This window comes from Peromyscus maniculatus, chromosome 15, assembly GCF_049852395.1.
Source record: "Peromyscus maniculatus bairdii isolate BWxNUB_F1_BW_parent chromosome 15, HU_Pman_BW_mat_3.1, whole genome shotgun sequence".
Classification (NCBI taxonomy): Eukaryota; Metazoa; Chordata; class Mammalia; order Rodentia; family Cricetidae; genus Peromyscus; species Peromyscus maniculatus.
The window spans coordinates 72,366,707-72,391,822 of record NC_134866.1 but is presented as its reverse complement, the minus strand read 5'-3'; the positions used below and the strand labels follow the sequence as shown (position 1 = coordinate 72,391,822).

The window sequence follows — 25,116 nt, the reverse complement described above, 5'->3', positions numbered from 1 at the left end:
AACAAAGTCTGGGAGGCAACATTTTTATGTTCAGCATTTTGTTGCTGCTCCAACCCAACTGCCAAAGTCAGCAAGAGAAGTAACTGGGGATCCCTTCAGATGCATTCCTGTTATTGTTTTAGGCCTGGTGGGGGGATCTGATGCTTCTGAAAGCACAGGATGGGCAAAGCCAAGAACAGCAGGACGGCCCCCAGCCAAGAGCCTCGGTACTGGTTCCCAGGCCCTCTCCTCGGGGAAGAAGCAGCTGATAATCTGCGGGAGGAAGGGGACTGCGGACTTTTCTCAGCAGTCTCAGAGCTCATTAGACCGCCACAGTGGCCTCTGCAAACCCCACGGAGGAGAGGAATCCAGGACACACTCGCCACTAGCTAGGCCGGAACTCGCTTGTCTTGGGAGCAAATGCTTTATGATATAGACATACACAGCACCTACCACTGCCCTCAGGGAGGATCCCACACATGCACAGAGTCAAATGGGGGCAAAAACAGCCGTTTGGGTGCACCAGTAGCTAAAATCGAGCCGATCTCAGGTTTTTTTCTTCCTTAAAAAAATAAATAAAACAACGGCAGCAGCAACAACAGAACTATAGAGGAAATACATTTCCATTTTTATATTGTGGAGGAGATGAAGGTAAATAATATGGGGCTTTTTGTCATTCAAATGCCAGTTCCTGTTCCCCCTTGAGACTTAAATGTGTGCCCTTTACCTACTATTAATGTCTCTGTTTAAAGATTCCAGACCCTGGGCACCTGCGACCCATGCACTTTCTGCAGACTCATAAACTAGTATCTCCAGGGTGTTTAGGTCTTTCTTCCTCTGGCTGCTTACACTGGGCTCTACACTGCTCATGGGCATTTCCATCAGGAGATGAAAACTGGAGGAGGGGGAGGGAAGGGGGAGGGAAGGGGGAGGAGAGAGGGGGTAAGGAAGGTTGGCCGGGAACAATCAGCTATTTCGTTTTACCACTGACTGGCAGGTAGAATAGAAGTTTGAAAGAGCAATGGGATTCTGCTGTTTTCAAGCCAAAGGTAAATGCATGTTTGTAAATGCTGCACTCTACTACCCACGATTGACATTAAAATCTCTGCGTCATTATCCCATGATCTCTGTGTCATTACCACGTGGACAAACTCTACAGTGCAGGGAGGTAAGAACCTAAGCTTGGGAGTCAAGATGAAGCCACATCTCTACTGCAACACGCATCGATCAGCCTGCCTAGGTCTGTTTTTTCAATAATCAGGGTGGACTGGAACTCCCCTAAAACCTTCCCTAGCTCTAAATTTCTAGAAGCCCAGCCACCCATCCATCCAGGCATGCCTTGTCTAGCTCCTATGCGCTGAGCCGACCTGCCTGCTCCTTCCTATCATAGCCCACCGACTTAGAGGCTTGTCAAACAACCTGGTCCGGGTTCCACCTTCCGCTTAGGAAGTGCTGCATGACTCTGCAGATTATAAAGTGCCTGCTCCAGGAATGAGGGACACTGGGAGCACCTCCTGATTGGCTGACACAAGTGCAGTCTGTGACGTCTGGCTTGTAAGCAATAGGTATGGTGCAAGACACACAGGAAGGCAAAAGAGCCATACACATAAAATAATTTTTCAGTCAAGAAGTTGTATACTGCTAGCAGGTTGGATCAGATGGCTTGTCTGACGTGGGTAAGAGTGGGAGCCCTTGAAAGCAGAACTCAGAACTTTTCTGTATGTGTAATCACCGAGGTCAGCACATGACTCCTTCTATGGAAGATGAGGTGGAAATGAGACTTCAGAGGACCGGCAGATGCTATGATTTAAAGTGGCATGTCACAGAGACACTGAAAACAAGACTGGTCTAGAGCCCTGAAGTACACTGGTTATTACTTTCACTTGGTGAAGTTAGCAGTAAATTAACACCCCCTTATGAATAAAAGTTCAAGGGACCCCACATGTTCTTTGTGCAGACATTAATATGCAAAGTCTCCAGAGGGGACATGATCACTAGCTGCTTAAGGACAGGTCAATGTTGTCTCAGTTTGAATCCACGTACGGTTACTTTCCTCTTTGACAGACATGTGCTGAGTTGACGAGGAATGGAGTTGTGACGTTTCCATTCTCAGCCTGACGGGATATAGAATCCAACCTCTGGGGAGCGTCAACCAGTGTACTTCCGGAAAGGTTTAGCTGAGGAGGGAAGCCACTCAGAACGGAGGGAACACACCCGTGGGCTGGGGTCCCCAGGCTGGCAGGCAGACAAACACAGACTTAGCTCCAGCTGCCATTCTCTCATCCCAGGGGTTCCTCGAGGCTGCAGTTCACCAGCACCTTCTCCAACTAGCTTCTCATTTTACTGGGTTCCTCCCTAGTCCACAGAATCCTGACATCGGAATAACCCTGAAGTAATGTTTGGACAAGACGGCCTTGTCCAAGTAACACATTCGATGACATTTCTTTGCAGGGTTGACAGGTATGTTAACAATTAGCCCGCTTGATAGGTTTGATAGTTGAAACACCTGAGGCTGCTGGAGGAGACAGCAGATGTGAACAGACTAAACTCCTGTAAACAGGCAAGGAGGAGCTTGTGGCCGTTGGCTTTACTTCAGCCCCTCCCTCTTATGCCTGTGATTTCTAGGTGCTTTTCTCTATATATATAATCCACCCTCAGCCTGATTCAACCTCCCATAAAGCTTATGCAGTGAAACACCCCCGTGCCTCAGAGGGAGCCTGAGCCCCAGGAAGTTCTTAGAGGGGTGAGAAAGGGAGCCATCTTCAACGTGACCTTTAAAACGGAACACAAAGGGAAAAGGAGAAAATAACTCCAAACGATTGGAAAGCTTCCTGCAAATTAGTCAATAAACACGCTCAGGTCGATAGGACCGTCCATTAATTATAAACTCGGTGAAAGGCCACGATGCTATATGCTCACAGAAGCGTGAAAATGTTGATTACTTCATGTTTCACCTGCTGAAAATTCAAAATACCAACAATGTGATATTCCTGCACCTATTAAGTAATATAATAAAACGCTGACAGTCTAGAAACATCAGGATTGAGAGGCGTCCTTTCCTTAGACGTGGACTGAGCACTCAGCGGCCCGTCACAGAGACACTGAAAACAAGACTGGTCTAGAGCCCTGAAGTACACTGGTTATTACTTTCACTTGGTGAAGTTAGCAGTAAATTAACACCCCCTTATGAATAAAAGTTCAAGGGACCCCACATGTTCTTCGTGCAGACATTAATATGCAAAGTCTCCAGAGGGGACATGATCACTAGCTGCTTAAGGACAGGTCAATGTTGTCTCAGTTTGAATCCACGTACGGTTACTTTCCTCTTTGACAGACATGTGCTGAGTGCATACGCCACTGCCAGGTGAGCGCTGGCGTGATGTGCAAGCCGCTTTACTCATTAAACAGGTTCTCGGCTCTGTCAGACATGCTCTCAAAGGTCTGGAGCGTCCAACCAGGCCTCTCAGCTGGCAGTCAGGTGGCTCGCGCCCAGCACAGGTTTCTACAATATTTTACAAGTCTGCCAACTGCACAAGCATCCTTAAAGCGATGCAGCAGCTCTCTATTGCCAGCTACCTATTTTGAAGAGAATTCTCATTCAATGCAAAGGGGACTTTGGAGTTAGAGGAATTAGTTACGATTCTTTTCACTCTCGGTTGGAAATAATCAATTACACGTAATTTTGTGACTGCTCAAGTGATAAGTGCTAAAACTTTACATTCTACAATGACTTACTCTGAACGGGTTCTGGTGGTCTTAGCGTGACACTGACATCATGGACAAGACCCCTCTGCACTGTGCAGGGCTGGCTCAGTGAACAGCAACTTCACTGTAATCAGAGCAGCAGCCAAGCCTGCTTCACACATTCCCAGTTCCCCCAGTCTACAGCCCAAGTGCACGACGAATCCATGGTCTGTGAACCTCCTGCCACGTAGATTACACAGCTCTCTGCAAACGCACCCCAATCTCTCTCAAGACTGCCCCCGCACTGGAGACCACAGGCTAGCAAGCTATCAACATTGCTAGGAATAAAAATGCTCAGAGCTCGAGTTCTTGGCCCAAATTCTCCTATTTCTTAAATCTCCTCTTGCAGCTCCATCCACAACCCCCCATTTTTGTCCTTTCATCCTTCTTTCTTGTCAGAGCCTCCTAAAAACCCTGCCTGCTTTCAGTGTGCCTCCACACACACCGAGTTGACAGGGAAATCTGATCCTGCTAAACACGTACCATTATCTCCCCAGAGCTAGCAGAGGCTGGGTAAATGAACAAATGGTCATTGAACAGAAGGGGAAACTGAGCCAGAATCAACAAAACTCATTAGCAGGAAAGATGGACTCGAACTCTGATGGCAGGCTATCAGAGAAGGATAAAGGGGTCGCTGTTACGTAAAAACACAATGGTAGCATGAGCAATGAGACAAGCAGTATTTGCTTATGGTAAAATTAATCCCAGACCCAGAAAGAATAGCACGAGATGGAGCTGTAGCTGGTGGTAAAATGCCTGCCTCAGTGTGACACTCTGTAATTTGATCCCTAACACAAAGGGAAAAAAAAGTCCTAATCAAATCCATAACAGAACGACATTAATCAATCAATTCTAATTTATATCAGTAGCGGCATGAATAATTTCAAGCTTTTCTCCTTAGCTTTAATGAAGAACCCAGAAATGAGTACATTTTCTTTCTCTTTAAAATACATTTGTTTCAGCCGGGGTGGTGGCGCACGCCTTTAATCCCAGCACTTGAGAGGCAGAGCCAGGCGGATCTCTGTGAGTTCAAGGCCAGCCTGGACTACCAGGAGAGGCGCAAAGCTACACAGAGAAACCCTGTCTCGAAAAACCAAAAAAAAAAAAAAAAAAAAAACACATTTGTTTCTTTTTATCTCATGTATATGGACTTTTGCCTGAATGCATGTTTGCACCATGTGTGTACACTGCCCTCAGAACCAGAAGAGGGCATCGGATCCTTTGGACCTGGAGTTACCGATGGCTGTGAGCTGCCATGGGGTCCTGGGAGTAGACCCTCCGTCCTCTGAAGAGCAGCCAATGCTCTGACCACTGAGCCATCTCTCCAGCCCCCACTTCTTCAACTGAAAGCTACCTGGGAGAAGCTGAACACCATGCTAAGTTGGTTTCTGTCAGATACACATACACATATATGACTAATGCAATTATTAGCAAATATTCCCTGTCTCGTTTCTTTTTACACAGCGATCTCTAATCCTCCTCTGGTAGCATGTGATCAGAGTACATATTTCTCCTAGGGTGGAGGATATGTCTGTGTGTATACATGATGTCCATTCCCAGCAAGGTAAATTCCTAGGATCTGAGAGAGTTACCTCCAGCTCAGAGGTTCTCAAATTCTACGAACAAAATAATTGTGTGAAGTGTTACAAATTCCAAAGCCCCTAATCTCGGGGTTTAGAGTCAGTACATCTTCGGGAAAGCACAAGAAAATGAACCTTAAAAATCGAGGTGAGGGCCAGTGAGAGGGCTCAAGTGGGTAAAGGTGATTGCTGCCAAACCTGACATCCTGAGTTCAATCCCCAGAACCTACAATGTAGGGAGAGAACCGGCACCTTCAAGTTGTTCTCTGACTTCCACACATAAGTTATGGAATGCATGCTTGTGTGCACACACGCGCACACACACAAATAAATAAAAAGGCAGTAACATTTTTTAAATTGAGGTGAAAGTCACATGACATAAAGTTAGCTACTTTAAAGTGGCATTTAGTAGCTGCACAGTGTTGGGCAGCTAACACCTCAGGAACTCGGGGATAACAACAGTGCCGTGAAGGTCTCAAGACCATGCACGGAGAAAGGTCACCTCAGACACTCAGAAGAGTGTGACAGAGGAGGAGACACCCTGTGGAGCTCTCAGATTATAAAGGGAACTTTAAAAAGAAAGCTAGCAGCCTGGAGGCAGCCTAACCTAGAGCCTGCCTCTCTGGGCCATGGAGCACGGGCTGGATACCAGGAAGCTGGTGCATTCCGTGCTCTCTCACATTCAACGCTCACCAGTCTGGATGCACAAACACGAGCACTTACAAGGAAGAGGAGCGCGCTACGGAGCGAGAGAATCGGGAAAGGTGAACCACACGGTTTCAGCGCAGGCCCTCTCTCCTGGGGCGTAACCACAGTGTCGTGCTCATTATTAAACGCGACTTCGGGAAATAAAGCGTCCAGAGTCACAGAAAAGCCTCTGGAGAAAGAAATGCAAATTACTTCTCATTAGTCAGAGCCTCAGTGGAACCACGTGAGACGAGCTATGCTGGTAAGAGCTGGTGTAGACATGTACAAGATACCACTGTCTCTTCTGCAGGGACTCCGGGTCTAGCTCAGGGGTTCCCAACCTGTGGGCTACGACTCCCCTCCCCCAACGACCACTGGAGAACACAGACATTTACATTCCGATTCATAACAGTAGCAACATTACAGTTATGAAGCAGCAAGAAAATAATTGGATGGTGGGGCGGGGGTCACCACAACATGGGGAACTGTATCAAAGGGTCGCAGCGTTAGGAAGGTTGAGAACCACTGATATAGCTGATCAAAGACTGACTCCCCAAGTGTAGCAACTAGAAGGATGAGCCATGGTGATGGGAGTCCAGGCTAAAATCTTGTCCTTTTGACTGCGGCTAACACTGCATCTTTTAGCCAACATCTAGCTAAAAACAGAGGGAGATGGGAACTAATCATGACTCGGGATAAGACCATGGGAAACAGTTTCTAATGCTAGAATCTTGAAACAGTTTCACAAAGTTTCAGGCCAGAGATGCTGGGCTGAGGAAAACAGGGCTAACCTGAGCTACCTGGTCTCTGGACAGAGCCATGCCACCTACCTGAATGGAGGGAGGCAGGAGAAAGCCTAGGAGTGTTATTTTGTACACAACCAAAGAATGATTACCTCTTTCCCCTTCTATATATAGTTGAGAGGCCTCATCACTGCTAGAAGACTGGACGGGAGGAAGGAAGGGTCTCCTGACAATTTCCAAAAGTAAAACATTAACAGGATGGAGTTAAGGGAGTCAGGTGGAGGTGGCCTGGGCTGGTCAAAGAACCCATGGCCAGAAGGGAAGGAAACACAATGACTTACTTACTTCTGCAGGGTGGAATACACTTCGCCCCTGAAGGCCTGGGAACTCAGTGCGCTGTGTCTATCAACCTGACCCCAACCACAGATGTGGGACAGAATTAGCCAGGGGACAGAGAGACGGCCACGTGTGCTGTACACAAGGACTCTACATCACTTACATTCAGAGAAAGCCGGCGTGAGTCGGCATAAAATGACGATTTTAAAGTTCTCCTCGGGAAGACTTGGGGAGAGGCTGGCTTTTGGGAACAGCCGCTCAGAAAGCCGAGAGGGAGGTCAAAGACAAGGAGAGGAGCTAGAAGGCCCAGTGATTGCTAATCAGATGTTGACTCCACTCGACCTGAATTTGAATTCTGGCTCTGTCTCGCGGGTTTGACATGGGACTCATCTCTCGGCTTCCTGAAGTTGGGGTTCCTTCTTTGATAAAATGGAACAGGAACTAGCTCACAAAGGAACCTCGAGCTGTCCCGCTTAGACCATGAGCAAGTGCAGGGTACGTGGAGGAAAACACTGGGGGTGGGGGTGGGGAGCCTGGGCGCATGCGCAGTCAGGACTTGACGCAGCGGCCACTCTAACCGTGAAACTCCGCGGAGAAGGGCACAGACCGAGCAAAGGAAGGAAGGACTGCAAAGATATCAAATACACAGTCACAATAATCTGTACCGTGGACACGGGCAACAGAACTCTCCAGCCGGTGACAGGGGACTGAGGGGGTGGGGGTGGGGGGGACACAGAAACACTGTAGCGAGGGAGAAGGAGGGGATGGACGGTCGGACAGAAAGCCAAAAAGGGGTAAGAAAAGAAGCTCGCCAGCAATTCAACCTATCAAAGTTTGGGTCGTCGTGTCTCCCCCCCCCCTCTGCCAACCCCCACCACCAAATCAAGCCGAGCAAAGTCAGCAAGCTCAGACACAGGCCGAGAAAACTTCCCGGGATGGAGAACCATCTGGAGGAACAGTCAAGGCAGTCACTGTTATCTCGGGCAAAACTAACTTGAAAACATTTGAAGACTCACATCTAGACCTAAGGAAGGAAAAATTTAAACTATGGAGATAACTTTTAAAAGGCCTCCAAAGAAGGCTCCAGGGACGACCGCCTATCAACTCCAGATCCTAGAGAGAGATGGGGAAAACATCCTAATCACTGTATCACATGAATTCAACCAACTAAGACAGCAAAGCCTGCCAGGGAAGAAGGGAACCACCCCACTCTTGCTTGTGAACTGATGTGGAAATCCTAACTAAAACTCCACTGAATCCAATTTAGGAGCATTATTAAAACGCATAGGCATAAGCATTGGGCCCCCAAACAAAGCAAAGATGACCTAGGTGTCTGTTAAGACACCATCATATTCGGATATGACAGCCCAATTATAAGGTGCAGTTTTTCAAAGTAAAACTTCAAATATTATTTTTGCTAAATTGAATAAAATGTTCAGATGTTTATAAAATGATGAACTCTATTTTAAAATATACACACATATCTGAAATCGTGACACAAAACATAGATTTTTTTCAAATACTTTTTCATTCTCATATATCACGAAAAAAGATTTATCCCATCTCTTCCCAGACATCCTTGACGCCAATCTCTCTGCTCGTACGAGAGTCACTTTGAGATATTTAAGTTTCCAGAGTGAACATCTTCACTGCTGAGGCCTCTTTAGCTCATGAGTAACATATTAATCCCTATTCGGGAAATCACTGTCCAGAAACTGTGTAATCACGATCTCTGCAACAAAGGCTTGAGTTTTTTAACTTACAGGCTCTAATTTTTGCGGTTATGAGGTGATTTCCAAGGAATAATTGCTAAATCGGTGTTAAGCATCCTGGTCTCCTTTTCAAAGTGTTTCTAGAGACTCCATAGGCCTTCAACACCAGACTGATCAAAAATGCTATACAAGGGTTTTTTAAATGAAGTAAACTGAGGCTGACTCCCAGATGATAAGAGACCCTGTAAAGGATTACATATGTGACATCTTCCTTCCTTCCTTCCTTTTTTGTGAAAAAAAAAATTATCTTACATTCAACCCTCACCAGTACAAGGGAACACTTGGAAAATGATAGTCTTTAGATGGCACTAATGCCGTGGCCGCTTTACGACACCAGCTGCTCACACAGACACTTCTGAGCCACCGTGCCCTGCCTGGATCCTTAGCTGCTCATCACTGCAGCCCATCGTGGAAGCTGCTCTGCTGTGTCAGGAGTTGGAAGAGAACAAACACAAGCACTATCAACTCACCAGGGACGTGATCAACTCTCCATCACACACAAGCCCAGCACCAAAGAGGCTGAGGACTGAGAATTCAGGCCAGCGTGGCTACATGGTAACCAGATCTTGTCTTAGATAAACAAAGATGGCCATCTGTGAGGCCAGAAAATGCCACAGAGCCTGAAGCAGAAAGCCAGACATGCCCAGATGTGGCTGTGTAACCGGGGGCTAAGTATTAACTTCTCTGGGTCTAGTTCTCACAGCTGCAAGACGGGGGAACGGTCCTCGGGGAGTGAATTACTGTGGGGATTATTTAAACTAAACACATGAGGCTCTTAAAACTGTCCTATATGGTAGTGATGGAGATCAAGTCAATGCCAAGTTTAGGAAAGACTGATAAGCAAATATTCCAAACAGTAAAAGAAATATAAGGAAAACAGAACAAGAAACTAAGACCGTCAGAAGACTGATCAAGTAAGCAAACATCGGACGTTCTGCACAGTGGGGAAGGAGGGGTGGGTGGATGTCTAACAATCCCAAAATCAGCAATACGAGAAAAGAACACGCTGCCTGAGCATTCAGGACAAGGAACAAGCAAAGATCTCTGCCAAGTCCCTTTGGAGTGAAATTCAAAAAACTGTTTCTGGTGGAGGAAAGGAATCACGACCATAAGAGATTTCTACTCAAAATCCCGGACTCCATGAAAACCTTCTTAGACATCCTGGGGGCTGAGATTCTACTTCTCTTTCCCCCTTTTCTCTGCTTACTTTCCCTGAAATGAATGCGTGACTTTTATTGTCAGAAAACTATTTTAATACAAAAACACCTTATACTTGGAAACTCTGGCTGAAGTTTAATCAGCTCCTTTTCTAATCCGTCTTACAGTGTCACAGCCCATCTCTGCCCACACACGGGGACCTTCAGTTAGCAACAGTGGTAGTCAGAGAAGACGGCTGGGCTGGCAAGGCACTTTGGGGACCTGACACCCCGATGCGCTGTGGGTGTGTGGAACCTGCTAACTCAGTCAGTGAGTCAATGAGAGCTGGTCTTCAAGTACACACCCGGTGTATTTGGAAATACAAACAAAAGGAGGAAAGATATGTAATTCCGTTTCCTTATTCGAACTGCGACTATGGTTCCACTATTGCAGTTAGCATTCGTTTTCATAAGGAAATGCCAGCTGCTCCAATCTGTCTTTATTCCACCTACTGAATGCCACATCCTAGAGACGGACAGCCTACCGGCAGACTGACCTGTGGAGAAGATGAACACCGTGTTGTTCCAGAGCCCGTGGCTTTTCAAGGCTGTGGTGACGTTTCCCACTGCCTCATCCATGAGGGACACCATCCCTGCATAAATCCGTCTGTGCTTATCTTGGATGAAGTCATATGGCTTCATGTATTCCTCGGGGACCTGAAGGGGATCATGGACAGACTGGAGAGCCAGGTAGAGGAACAGCGGCTGGAAAGAGAGTTTGGAGGCATCAGTTCAAAGGGATGGAGGCTTTAAATGCAAATCATGAGACAGTTAAGATTTATCAGTTCATATCAATAACTTCAAGACAACCTACAGAGGGCACCAAAAGTATCTTTGAGTCATAATGTGATTACATCCAGAATACATAAATTATTCAACAATAAAAGGCAAGTTAGTTAAACACAGAGAATTTAAATAGGCATTTATCCAAAGATGTAACAAATTTTCATAACCAGAGGACTGCTAAACAAAAATTGCAGTGAGACACTGTTTCATACCCATTAGGATGCTTAGAGTGTTTAAAATAGGAAACAATAATGTTGGTGAGGCTATGGCACAACTGGAATCCTCAACTGCTCTTAGTAGGAATGTAGAGTATGTAGACATTGAAAAAGCAGTGTGAAGATTTTAGTGTTATATACCCTGGCCTTCCTATTTCTAGAAAACCATGAAAATGCATGTCCATGTAAAATGTACACAGAGGCTCACTGCAACATTATTCATAATGGCCAAGAAGTAGGAAAACTCAAATGTCTACAAATTGATGAGTGGATAAACAAAATTCAGAATATTCGTAGTCATGGTATATACCAACGAAACAATCCGGGACAACACAGTTGGGCTTTGAAAACATGAAAAGAGCCAATCAGAGGCCATACCTTGCATTACTGCATTGATTTGAATAGTCTGAAGAGGTAAGTCTATGGAGACAAGTAGGTGAGTGGCTGTCTGTGGCTATAGGGAATTCTGGGACAGGAATGATGCGGCACTACTAGCAGGTAGAAATTTCTCGAGTGATGAAATATTATGAAAGCAAACTGTGGTGATGATCAAACACCTCTGAAGTTTCCTACTTAATTGCATACTACTTTAAGTGGATGGATTTTATGCTATGCAAATTAGGCCCCAGTAAACATGTTCAAAAGATGACAAAAGACCCAAAACCAACCTAAAGGTCAAAGTTCGAGAATGGGACAGGAGAGAAGGCTCTGACCCAGGTAAACAATAATATCAACAGTCTGATGACTATCTAGCTGTGCCATCTGACACCCCAAAACAGCGTGATACCCATTTTATGGATGAATTAACCAAGGCTTCAAAAGGTTAGATGGTATGCGCTCGTACCATTAACTGATGAGGTGTTTCCTACTGGCAACCTCACTATGATGATGGTGACATGCACTGATACGTTAGGTAAAAATAAAGAGACGTTTACAGGGCTTTTGAACATATTTTTGAGGAAACACAGTGTTTTGTTAGTCTTTGATGTTAAGCCAAATAAATGTAAGGCCAATTTAATTCCTGGAAGTAAGAAGTATGGTCCACAAGGTCTGTTTGTTTGTTTTTTCTGATGTCAGTTCATAGCATTCAGCATCTGTGGTATTCCTAGCCAACCTCTTCTCCTTAGGGGGCCACTCTGCAGATATCCCCTGTACTGCGCCTTACAGAATTCTCCAGTGAGCTAAAAACCCTCAGAGAGACAATCACTGACTTCAATCCAAGAATGAGCACATTATTCTGTTAGAGTAATTGAGGCATTGAAACCATAGATGAAGGAGGCAGAAAGGCAGATGGGAGGGGCTCACTTCACTTGTTTATTGCTGTAAAATTGTTTTAAATGATACATATATCCCTTTGATAGAGTGTGTGCAATCAGTTAGGGGGATGCAGACGCATGGTAAGAGGAAGGACCGTTCGTACAGGGAGCTCAAATAGACACCCAAAAGTTTATTTGGAGTCCAGATATTCCAAATTAAATGTTAAAATTAAATGTTATACACATATCCATGAAAAACATTTCAAATTCCCATTCCTAAACTCTGTACCAACACTTCTAACACCATTTTGCTCTGCCTCTGCTCCTCCACACACACACTTTCCCCTCCATCCATACAGGTCACACTGGTACTCGGGTCCCTTCTGTCTCTGACATCCAAATTAAGACATTTCCTCCCAACTTGTGCCAGGGCAAAGAGAGAGTCTCCACAGGAGTTCTTGTTTTGTTTTCTTTAGGAAGGTTCTAGTAGATAAGATGCAGAGATCTTAGAGATCTTTTAGATCTTTTTCTTTCTTCTTTTTTTAGTTCTTCAAAGTGCTACTGTGCTATTTTCAACAGAAAGTCATGTTATGAATAGATTACTTTTTTTTTATGAATGTTACCACTGTGAGAGTCACCCTGCCATCAGGGAGAAAGGACGTCCCTTCCTGACACATGTAAAGCCATTAGAAGTGTCCCCACGCCCAGCATCAGCAACTCAGCTGCCACACAACAGCTCTATCGATTTTTTCCCTCAGCTGCCCCTTAAAAGCAGGTACATTTTTAGTTGACTTGTGGGTACTTCATGCGAATTCCTTTAGTGACTTCCATCTTACAACAAGTGCCATGTTATGACCTATACATGGCGCCCGACAGCCTAGCACGGAATCAGGCTCAAAGATGTTACCAAGAGCAGCTCCTGAAGCCGGTGAGATGCATCCCTGTCTTGAGAACTGAAACTGGAAGATGTGTGTGAGCTGCCTTGTGAAAATGGTCGGGTTGCTGCTGACTACTATCTCCTCCCTCCCTCACGCCTGTGCCTGGGGACACTGGGAAGGGTGTCGACTTCTTCAGAGCATCTAAGACACAACGGGCAGGATGCATCCATCTCCCATCTGCTGACTTTGTAATGCTGTCTGTGGGCAGTGCCATGTTGACAGCACCCCTCCCATAGCATGTGAGTTCTTGAGGTCTATTAGTGTCCCCAGTTCCGGCCCTTTCTCCACCAGCCCAACTCAACCGCCCACCCACAAAGGACTGCTTCTCCGCAGCTGCTTCCTCTTAGCCGCCTGATGTTACGAGGCCACTGGGTGACAATACCGTTTCATACATGTCTCTAAACATTTGAGAGAAGAACATTTCCCTTTCTTCATGTTTCACGGCAGACACGGTTGTCTCAAGACATCAGCATGGAGCTCTTAAAAATCCATAGTGAGACAAAGTCTGAGGGCTGAGGCGCAGTGGACATTTCGAGGGCCACTGACCCCGCTGCCTGAGAGCCCTGCACCGCCTTTCAGGGAACCCTGAGCACGCTGTTATTCCTGCAACCATGTCCACCAAAGAGAACGCTAATGCACCGGCTGCCCGGCTCAACAGACTCGAGAACACGGGAAAGGACAGTACTGAAATGTGGCGCCGCTGAATAGATGTTCGTGTGGAACTGAGGAAAGCGAAGAAAGATGAGCAGATGCTGAAGAGGAGAAACAAACATCAGCTCCTTTCCCGATGATGCTACTTCTCCACGCAGGAAACCCGCCCCAATCAGGGCACTGTAAACTGGTCTGTGGAGAACACTGTGGAAGGCATAAACAGCAACAATGTGGAAAGCCAGCTCCAAGCTCCTCAAGTTGCTCGGAAACTGCTTTCTAGGGAGAAATGGCCCCCTATGGACGACATCACCCGGGCTGGTTTGATCTCAAAATTTGTGTCCTTGTTGGGCAAAACTGATGGTAGTCCCATTCCGTGTGAATCTGCGTGGGCGCTTCCTAACATCGCACATCTGAACAGACCAAGGCTGCGGTGGATAGGGGCGCTATCCCAGCATTCCTTTCTCTCTTGGTGTCTCCCCCTGCTCACATCAGGGAGCAGGCTGTACGGGCTCTTGGAAACACTGCAGGTGACGGTTCAGTTTTCCGAGACTTAGTTATCAAATACGGTGTGGGTGATCCACGGCTGGCAATTCTTACAACTCCTGACCCGTCTTCCTTGGCATGTGGTTACTTACGTAATCTTACCTGGACACTTCCAAACCTCTGCACCCCCCTCAGATGCTGGTGAGCAGATTCTTCCTACTTGAGGTATCTCCTGCATCACAATGCTCCAGGAGTATCAGCAGGTCCCTGCTGGGCTATTTCCTACCTGACCGATGGTCCACATGAGCGCACTGAAACGGGGGTGAAGACCGGAGTTGTGCTCAACTTGTGATGCTCCTAGGAGCTACTGAATTGCCAACCGTGACTCTAAGAGCCATGGGGAATGCTGTCACTGGAACAGATGAGCAGACTCAGACTGTGACAGACGCAGGAGCACTTGCAGTCTTTCCCAGCCTGCTCACAAACCCCAAAACTAACATTCAGGAGGAGGCCACATCACAGCTGGACGCCAGGACCAGATACAGCAGGTTGTGAGTCATGGCTTCCTCCGGTTTCTTGCTGGTGTCTCCCCTGAGGCAGAAGCCACAGAAGGGAGCTGTGTGGGCTGCAGCCAACCACCCTCGTGGTGGGACACTGTGTATCGTGTTCATTGCGGTGTAATAGAACCTTCGATGAACCTCTTGAGTGCAAAGGATACCAAAACCATTCTGGTGCTTCTTGATGCCATTTCTGGTATCTTTCAGGTTGCCGAGAAACAGGGTGAGATGGAGACTCAGTATAATGACTGAAGAGTGTGGAGCCTGGGGCAAGACTGAAGCACTGTGGAGCCATGAAAATGAGTCTGTAGACGAGGCCTCGTTAAGCTTGACTGAGAAGCACTTCTCGGTGGAGGAAGAGAAGATCAGAACGCGGGGCCAGAAACAACCTCTGAAGCTTTGCCTTCCAAGCTCAGGATGGGGCTCCCGGGACCCTTAACTTCTAACGTCCAGCTGAGGCACAAAGCTGTTAGCTATGCGCTGTGTTCCTCATAAATTTGTCTTACTGTTTCTCTACTAAGGACTCTTTTTACATGTGGTTTGTTAATTGTAGCACTTTCACAAAGAAATTATACTTGAACGGTTGTGAACTGTATATACTATATCAAACTGTCCTCTGAGTTTCTTATTTCTGTGTGGAATTTCATATCCTGCAGTGTTCTGTAAATAAGATTAGGTTCCACTCTTCAATAAATAAATAAATAAATAAATAAATAAATAAATAAATAAATAAATAAATAAATAAATAAAAATCTAAAGTGAAGCAAAGCTGAGACCAGTCACCTGGGAAGATTCCTCATGCTGACTAAGACAGAAGCTGGAAGATTTCATACAGACAGGAGTCATTAGCGGGTCACTAAGTCTGAACAGGTATGCAAGCCAGAGCCCTCATCAAGACCTATGCTGAGTACCTCCAGGCGTTGTCAAAGAGACCAAGTGTGGAAGGAGGGATGGACCTGCACATTCTGGAATCCTCCATGTTAGGCGGGCTCCCACTGACGGACATTTCTTGGGAGTGTACTAATAAAACTCACAAGGACACTCTTTGGGCCCCATATCTGACAACATAAATATCGGCCCCACTTCAAAAGGCCTCAGATTGCTAAATCCAGACAGTCTGGGTTTAAGGCTATTCACAACTCTTTTTTGACCTGCAGCTAAGTCTGCACATGACATACCCAACAGCTTCCTTGTGGTTCGTTCCTGTGAAAACCAATATAGCAGGCATACGAATTTTAAAAACTCAGTATTTAGGACGGCCATTTCCTTTAAGTTGATCAATGAACACCAAATAAAGCAGCCACCTTTTGCTTTCTTGGTAAAAATTGGCCCACTGATTCTAAAATTAACATGGAATACAAATGGTTGAGAGTAACCAAAATAATCCTGAAGAGAAAAGGGTAAGAGGTGAGGACTCTCTCTGACCCCTGAATTCCTAACAGTTCTCTAGAATGGAGCCTTGCCTTGCACACAGACACGTGGAACGAGAAGCCTGGTTTTGTTACCCACTTTATAGTGCATGCATACAGAGCATCCTAAGAGTAAGCAAAGCCCGGTGGTGGTGGTGGTGGTGGTGGCGCACACCTTTAATTCCAGCACTTAGGAGGCAGAGCCAGGTGGATCTCTGTGAGTTCAAGGCCAGTCTACAGAGTGAGTTCCAGGATAACCAGGGCTACACATAGAAACCCTGTCTCAGGAAACCAAAAAAAAAAAAAAAGAGTAAGCAGGGTTTTCATTGAAATCCTGAAAGACAGCATTCCCCCACCTGTAGTCCAGGATCCCCTCTTGTGAGAATCATTTCTTAGGGGTTCTTGTATGCTGTATGGATTTCTCCCAAACCTGGTCCATCAAATCTTTAAGAGAGAAGATCCAGATTCTTCACTTTTAATAACCTTCCCTTTCTGGCTAACTGGAATGTGCTCTAAAGCTTAAAAAAAATCCCTTTAGAAGTAACAGAATTTCGATAATATTGAAGAAGGAAGCCTTACCTTCTCTGGTGGGTGGTTAGCTATGAGGGTTGTAGCCCTTTTGCTAAATATGTTTGTTGAATAAATATTTTTATACTCTCTCGCGGGTTCTTCACCGTCTCGGAAATCGAGGGCACACCGGGTAACGTTCAAAGGCTCGATCAGCGCGCAGACCTCGTGGGTGTAGTAGTCTTCACCGCCTAGGAGGTACCCTACAAGAAGAAAGGGAGACCAAACAGTGGGCATGGCAGAGAGCTTGTGAAGCGAAGGAACGAACGTTCCAGCATTTAATTGCCTGAGGCAATTGATTGCCCGTGACGAGGCTAATCAAATGACAAGGCTAATCAGAGCTACATTTCTTAACATCTCTATGTTTGTTCGTCGACGCCGTTAAAATGTGCTGCATAGAAATCCAAGCCCTTTCTCACGCGCGTCTTTCAGAGCTCGATGTTATCCTGTCAACTCTTTGTGAGGGGATGATTCCCTGGAAATGGGTTTTGAGGAATCAGAGTTCAAGTTCAGTAGGCAGGAAGATGTTAATCCTTTAAAGCTAGGAGAAAAGACAGTACACTGGCAATGCGGTTTGTTACGAGGTTTTACTGGTAAGATAATAAAAACAGGATTAAGATCATGTCATTCGTTGTTACTGCAGTTGGGAGACTGACGCCTGCAGTTAGTTATGGAGTTATAGCAGCAGGAGTTATAGTTAGTCAAATGCTGACACCCACTGGTGGGAAGACACAAAGCTTTCCAAGTACAAGCTCTCTCTGATCGCTTCCCAGCTCCAGGTCAAAGCAGAGCATTCTATCTAGACTGTTCCACATACAGCACCTACTATTTAGAGCCACGCTGCTCACTGAGCCAAACGGCCTATCGACATCGCTGTTTCTCTGGCAGGTTCCCCTCCCACGACAGGGACTGACGCGCAGGAGAAAAGAGTTTGCAATAGCTGTTCCGTAAACGTGCCATGTTTTGCTGAAGTATGAAAGCAAGCTCTATCATGATTAAACTCGAAGACTGGCTCAGAATAAGTCAGTCAACACAAAGGAGAAGGTAGTGAGGCCCAGGGCTGGGGGGAAGCTGGGGTGACTGCTTGTGGAATTTGGTTTCTCTTGTGAGTGATAAAAGTCCCACAACTGGACCGTGGTGATAACGACACAATCTCTCAACGTGTTTAAAAATCACTAAATTGCCGGGCGGTGGTGGCGCACGCCTTTAATCCCAGCACTCGGGAGGCAGAGGCAGGCGGATCTCTGTGAGTTCGAGGCCAGCCTGGGCTACCAAGTGAGATCCAGGAAAGGCGCAAAGCTACACAAGAGAAACCCTGTCTCGGAAAACCAAAAAAAAAAAAAAATAAAAATAAAAAAATAAAAAAAAAAAATAAAAATCACTAAATTGTGGCCGGGCGGTGGTGGCACACGCCTTTAATCCCAGCACTCAGGGGGCAGAGGCAGGCGGATCTCTGTGAGTTCGAGGCCAGCCTGGACTACCAAGTGAGTCCCAGGAAAGGCGCAAAGCTACACAGGGAAAACCTGTCTCGAAAAAACCAAAAAACCAAAAAAAAAAAAAAAATTTGAGCCGGGCGTGGTGGCGCACACCTTTAATCCCAGCACTCGGGAGGCAGAGCCAGGCGGATCTCTGTGAGTTCGAGGCCAGCCTGGGCTACCAAGTGAGCTCCAGGAAAGGCGCAAAGCTACACAGAGAAACCCTGTCTCGAAAAACCAAAAAAAAAAAAAAAAAAAAAAAAAAAAAAAAAAAAAAAATCACTAAATTAAATTCCTTAATTGGGTGAACTGCGTGGTGTGTGAATTACACCCCAATACAGCTATTAAAAAGAAATAAACTTTCCTGGGATCTTAGCTATATTCTTAAATATATTCCTTTTTATTCTTTTTTTTTTTTTTTTTTTTTTTTGGTTTTTCGAGACAGGGTTTCTCTTGTGTAGCTTTGCGCCTTTCCTGGAACTCACTTGGTAGCCCAGGCTGGCTTCGAACTCACAGAGATCCGCCTGCCTCTGCCTCCCGAGTGCTGGGATTAAAGGCGTGCGCCACCACCGCCCAGCTTCCTTTTTATTCTTAAAATGATGAAAAATGGGCCTGGCTCTTTCCCTTCCCATGAATTTTCTCCACAATGATAATTAAGAGTCTTATTCAACTTACATAATGATTCAGTTCATTGTAGCTTAACTGTTTTCCATGATCCAAGGTCAGGTGCTAAATATAATTAGTATATTGACCTTAAGATAATTTGTTATGTGATTTTCATCTATAGTTATAGCAAAGAAATCCAACATGTTTATTACTTAATGTGAAATAGAAAAATGTATTCACAAAAACTAATTTCAGGGCTGGTGAGAGGGCTCCGTGCAGAAAGGTGTCTGCCACCAAACCTGACGGCCTGAGTTCGATCCCTGAGTTCCATACAGTGGAAGGAGAGAACTGACCCCTGCAAGTGTCCTCACACCTCCACACGCATGCTGTCATGCACACATATGCGTGCACACGCATGCGCACACAGAGAAATAAATAAATAAAATGAAGAATAATTTCAACCCTTCCCTTGGAAATTAAAGTGATAAGGACCTAGTTTGTGATTTTAACATCGATGAGGTTATTAGAGTTTGGAGAGTAAACTTCAGGTTCCCTAATATAAACTATCACTGTGAAGGACATAGGCACAGGGTATATTCGGGTATAAGAATCATAAATATTAAATGATATGACCAATAGGAGAACTGTAGAAACAGAACTGGCTCCTCAAACACTTGGCCAAACTGAGCACAGAACCAGGGACAGTCACACAGTGCCTTCACCATCGCCACTCACAAACTTGAACTTGAAGGCTGAACCTAAGGATGACAGCAGCCCGTGTTTTTGTGAAAAACTTTAGGAAATACTTTTGAACAACTAAATCTGTGTAGTAGAATATTATTTGAAGGTATGCTACTTTTGCTTATGTTGCATTTGTTTTAACTCTGTGAAGCTGTGTTACTGTGCCTGTCTAGAACACCTGATGGTCTAATAAAGAACTGAACGGCCAATAGTGAGGCAGGAGAAAGGATAGGCGGGGCTGGCAGGCAGAGAGAATGTATAGAAGGAGAAATCTGGGAGGAGAAGAAAAGAGGAAATAGCCAGAGAAGGAGAGGACATGAGGGTCCAGCCACCCAGCTACACAACCAGCAAGCCACAGAGTAAAAGTAAGAGAATGGGAAAAGCCCAGAAGCAAAAGGTAGACGGAGATAATTTAAGATAAGGAAAGCTGGCAAGAAACAAGCCAAGCTAGGGCCGGGCATTCATAAGTAATAATAAGCTTCCATTTGTGATTTATCTGGGAGTTGGGTGGCGGGCCCCCAAAAAGATTAAAAAACAAACAACAAATCTGTGTCCTTCAACAGTTTTATTAAGTCCACATCAGCACAGTTACCCATCATGGGTGGACTTCCTTGGCTTTGAAAGCATTGACAATACCCTAACTGCTTTCAGCAGGACAGCTAAACTACAATGCTTAGATGGCTGTGTGCTCCAAATATTCCTCTTGACTGCACGTCTCTCTTCGTGTGAATGTGGGAACCGGTCTGTCTAGGTCCAGGGTAGACCTCAACTCTCACAAAGGTGTATGATTGCTGCCTTTTACGTGAAGTTTTTAGTTTGTGTCTGTGTGTAAGTGTAGGTTTAGGCCAAGGGACGACTCTGATGTCACTGCCGGGAGTTAGCTCCCTGATTTTTGAGACAGGTTCTTTGACTGACTTGACAATTAAGCTAGGTCGCCTGGCCACCCATCTCCACAGCCTGTATGCCAGGACTAGAACCTATGTGACACCCACTTCTTTCACTTAGGTCTAGGGATCAAACTCAGGTTCATCAGTGCCAACACTTTACCAACTGAACTATCTCACCAGCTGTCCTACTAAAATGGAAGTACACAACTGGGATTTTAATAAGGATTTTTAATATCCCCAGTCTGTCAAAGGACAGACAGTAACACATCCTCTAGCAAAGGGCTACATGAAAAAAAAAAAAAATCCCCAAGGTGCACAAGGCATTCCTCTTGAATTTCCAGGATGTGAAATCAAAGAAGGTTGATTTTTAACAGATACTCAAGGGCACTGAAGACTTGTTCAGACTGAGCCAGAAAGGATGTCACGGCTGGCTAGCAGTGCTGCAGCGCCCTGGGTAGGAGAGGACACCCCTGCTCTCCTGTCCGACACGCCTGCATCCTGACCACAGTTTTAGATGCAAGTGCTTGGCTGCATCCGTCTGAGCCTATGTGGACCCGCTCCTTTTCACTGAACTCTGCTTTGGCCTTACCTCACATGGAAACAAATACCTAAAAACAAGCTATGACGGAGCCATCACTTTAGGACTGGAGTGACACTCTCCACTCTGCCTTCCTCCCAAGACGCTTCTCTCACAGCTAAGAGTCGGTAGCAGCTTCCTGTTCCTCAATACCTCCTGCCCACTTAGCCTGTATTAACGTCCTCTTGCAGACTCTCCCTCTACATCCTGCCCTTCCGACATAAGAAGCCTCCGATCTTAGACTTGAATGCAGAGTGCTCCTGGAGCCAGGCAGCTTTTTACATTTTTTTTTTTTTTTGCAATGTGGTACATTTACATTATTCCATGTCTTACCAGTCATTCCAATTTTGTTATCCTACTTAAATGTTTATGTTAAATATGCATCCAGTTTGGAAAAAGCAGATGGGAGGGAGAGAGAGGGGGAACTAAACAGGCAGACAGAAAGTCAGCTCAACATGAAAGACACACCGTTGGCGGCAAGCAGGTCAGTAATGATAGCAGTTTATAACAGGTTTACAGTGTCACACTTGAAAACAAATGTTAGATCGCATATTTACTTCTGAGGGCTCTCCAGTTTCTCATTATTGCTTTATTATCTCCCACTACCATTTTTTTTATTATCTCTCTAGTTGTTATTAATTTTCTAAACAAGTTTTTCTCAGCTGGGCAGTGGTGGCACATGCCTTTAATCCCAGCACCTGGGAGGCAAAGGCAGGCAGATCTCTGTGAGTTTGAGGCCAGCCTGGTCCACAGAGTGAGTTCCAGGACAGCCAGAGATACACAGTGAAACCCTGTCTCGAAAAAACAAAAACAAACAAACAAAAAAACAAATAAATGGACTTTCTCCAACCTAGTAATTCCAGGAACAGATCTCACAGGTAGGAGAATATGCTTAGGGAAAGTGAGTCCTCCTCCTCCTCCCCCCTGGAGAGGGGGCTTTGAACACAGGCCATAGGGAAAAGTATGTGAACTCCAGTGAAGGAAACACAAAATCTGCCTCTGATTCCATAAAACTCCGCCGCTATCATCTTTAGGTAAGAAGATTCTAGAGTGCATAGCGGTCTCAGATATAAACTCCCCTGACGCTTCCCCTTAGTGCTCCGGCAAAGGTGACTACCTTGCTGTGAGCACATCCCCACCCAGAGCTCAGCACGGAGCTGGCTTATGGAGGGAGCATCAGAAAGTCGCCCCACTATGGTGCTGGCTGATTTACTCTGTGCTCAAGTTCCCAGTCCTTTTGTTTGATGACACTTGGGTGTGTTTTAGGAGCTGGCTGCAGCAGGCCTGTGTTGTTAAAGAAACATATGCATTTCCATTACCAAAGTAGGTATCGAATCCTCGGCGTGTGGGCAGACATTCCTTCTGGTACATCCCCAGGTGCCACTTCCCGACCATATGCGTAGCATAGCCTGCTTCCTTTAAGAGCTGGGGCAGGAGTTTCTCGTCCAGGGGCACACAGCTGGGCTGACAAGTCCTGATGAGGAGATGCTGTAAGCCCGTATGGATCTTAAAGAGGCAAACAGAACTACAGATTAATGCCCTGGAAACGTTGTGAAGGAATGGATACAGCAGCCACCTAAGTCCAGGATCTGGATGTCCAGGTGTGTCCTGAAAGGTAGTTTCCCCACTGATATGGTAAGGTAATGGACACAAATAGGAATTGGATGTAGGAATAAAAGCATTTCAATAAACCAGTATTTTCAACAAATATTTACCAAGGCACTATTACGGGAACTGGTAATTTATTCTACCAAGTGTAGCACAAATCTTAAAGGGTCTTATTAATAAAAAAAAACATGGGAGCCGGGCGGTGGTGGCGCACGCCTTTAATCCCAGCACTCGGGAGGCAGAGCCAGGTGGATCTCTGTGAGTTCGAGGCCAGCCTGGGCTACCAAGTGAGCTCCAGGAAAGGCGCAAAGCTACGCAGAGAAACCCTGTCTCGAAAAACCAAAAAAAAAAAAAAAAAAAAAAAACATGGGAGCCAGGTATTGGGGTGAACACTGAAAGATGAGAGAAACAGAACAAGCCACAGCCAACCTCACCTTGCCAATTCCTCAGCTGATCCTGTTTCCACGAATCCTCAGACTAAAAGCCTCTGAGTCCTCATCCAAATGGATCTCAGCTGAACTGCTGCTAAAAGCCTAAAAGCTTAATCAGACTCTAGTTCCTGGTCCTCACACCTTATATACCTTTCTGCTTCCTGCCATCACTTCCTGGGATTAAAGGCATGTGTCACCATGCCTGGCTGTTTCCAGTGTGGCTTTGAACTCACAGAGATCCAATCGGATCTCTGCTTCTGGAATGCTAGGATTAAAGGCATGTGCTACCACTGCCTAAACCTATGTTTAATATAGAGGCAGTTCTGTTCTCAGACCCCCAGATAAGTTTATTGGGGTGCACAATATGTCAATCACAATCAAGAAAAAGGATTCTAATCCCACTGCATGTGAGAAGTTGAAATCTGATTAGAAGGGGCATCTCTATTCTTTGAGGACTTGATTTTTTTTAAAGACTTATTTAATGGTATGATGAAACTGATGGTTAATGATTCTTATTCGACTTTAAGTAAACCATAATCTGGAAAGACGCGGAGCCTTTCGAGAAAGCACTCCACGGACTGCAGCTTGGGGATATGGCTCACGAAAGCATTTCCAGGGCACAGGCTCTCCACAGCATCCAGCACTAAGAGACAAAGACTTGTTGAGTTTTAGAATCGTAAAAACGTAATTTCTATCATTTCAGAAGTTCCTTGAATTTTAATGAGAATATATGCCTAATAAATCCTTCACAAATTGAAATTATCATAAACTGTAAAATGCATTTAATGAAGGTAGCCTAGAGGAGAGTGTAAGTTAGACGAGCCCACCTTAGAGCCTCACACTTACACACAAGCCCCCTTACAGTACAGTGCGGAATGCTCCCTGTGATTTACAGACCACCGCACTGGAAGTGAGCAGAATGGCTATGTGGGCTTGATTTCTGAACTGTTATAAAGTTGAAAAGTATTCACCTGAACCATGATAAATCAGATACTGTCTCTAAGTGAAAAGACTATTAAAATATCTCTCCCTTTCCCATACAATGGGGAATTGTAAGCCTTTATGAGGCCAGACTTTCTTCATCAACTTTCATCTAAACAACATATTTAGGTCAGACAGGTTGGACAGCAGAAGCATTTCAACAACCTAGCTATCTTTTATGAACAGAGGAGATAACAAACACACACACACACACACACACACACACACACACACACACACACACACACACCAAATAACGCTAAGCTTCATGGTTGTTGTAGAACGTACACTCATTTTTTCATACTTGGTTTTTGGTAATAGATAACGGGCCAGTTATTGTCATTTAAATTGCAAATGGTATAATTTGTGTTTTCTCTTTTGGTCCTCAATATTTTTTAAGCAAGAGCAGATAGCCTAAAGACCAACAAATTTGAAAACAGACTGATACAGACCACTGTTTTGAAGAAACATAGGCAAGACGGTGACAAGTGGCATAATATAGTTGGCCAAAGGACACTTCTCTGAAGACGTGTGTGAGGAGTCAGCCTCGTATAGACCGAAGTCATACCAGCCCTTACCCTGGACTGCGAGAGCACTCGGGATTTGCCCGTTGCATTTGAAAGCCAGTAAACAGAAGCCTGGGAGGGGGGCGGGGCTGGGCCAAGCTCTTGTGCTGACAGATGCTACCATGCCCCTGAGGATGGATGCAGCACCCCTCCACCGGCCCAGACCTTCCTTCCCTGGCGTTAGGAGATCCTGTGTTTCCTTAGGGCAGCGGTTCTCAACCTTCCTAACGCTGCGACCCTTTAATACAGTTCCTCATGTTGCAGTAACTACCAGCCATAAAATTATTTCATTGCTACCTCATAACTGTAACTTTGCTACGGTTATGAACTGTAATGTAAATATCT

At 45.5% G+C, this 25,116-nt stretch overlaps 1 protein-coding gene and 1 pseudogene across 2 annotated transcripts in view; one reads left to right on the top strand and one right to left on the bottom strand.

The window, feature by feature from the left end:
• Nucleotides 1-25,116, bottom strand: part of Arsb (arylsulfatase B) — a 170,114-nt gene that overhangs the window by 129,322 nt on the left and 15,676 nt on the right. For both annotated transcript variants that reach the window (XM_006981769.4, XM_042261637.2), the window contains exons 2-4: nt 22,505-22,691; nt 16,912-17,102; nt 10,535-10,742 (exon numbers count right to left, since the gene is read on the bottom strand). In XM_006981769.4, the coding sequence (XP_006981831.3) occupies nt 10,535-10,742; nt 16,912-17,102; nt 22,505-22,691 (586 nt within the window). The remainder of the gene's footprint in view (nt 1-10,534; nt 10,743-16,911; nt 17,103-22,504; nt 22,692-25,116) is intronic.
• Nucleotides 13,771-15,455, top strand: LOC102915477 (importin subunit alpha-1 pseudogene; annotated as a pseudogene).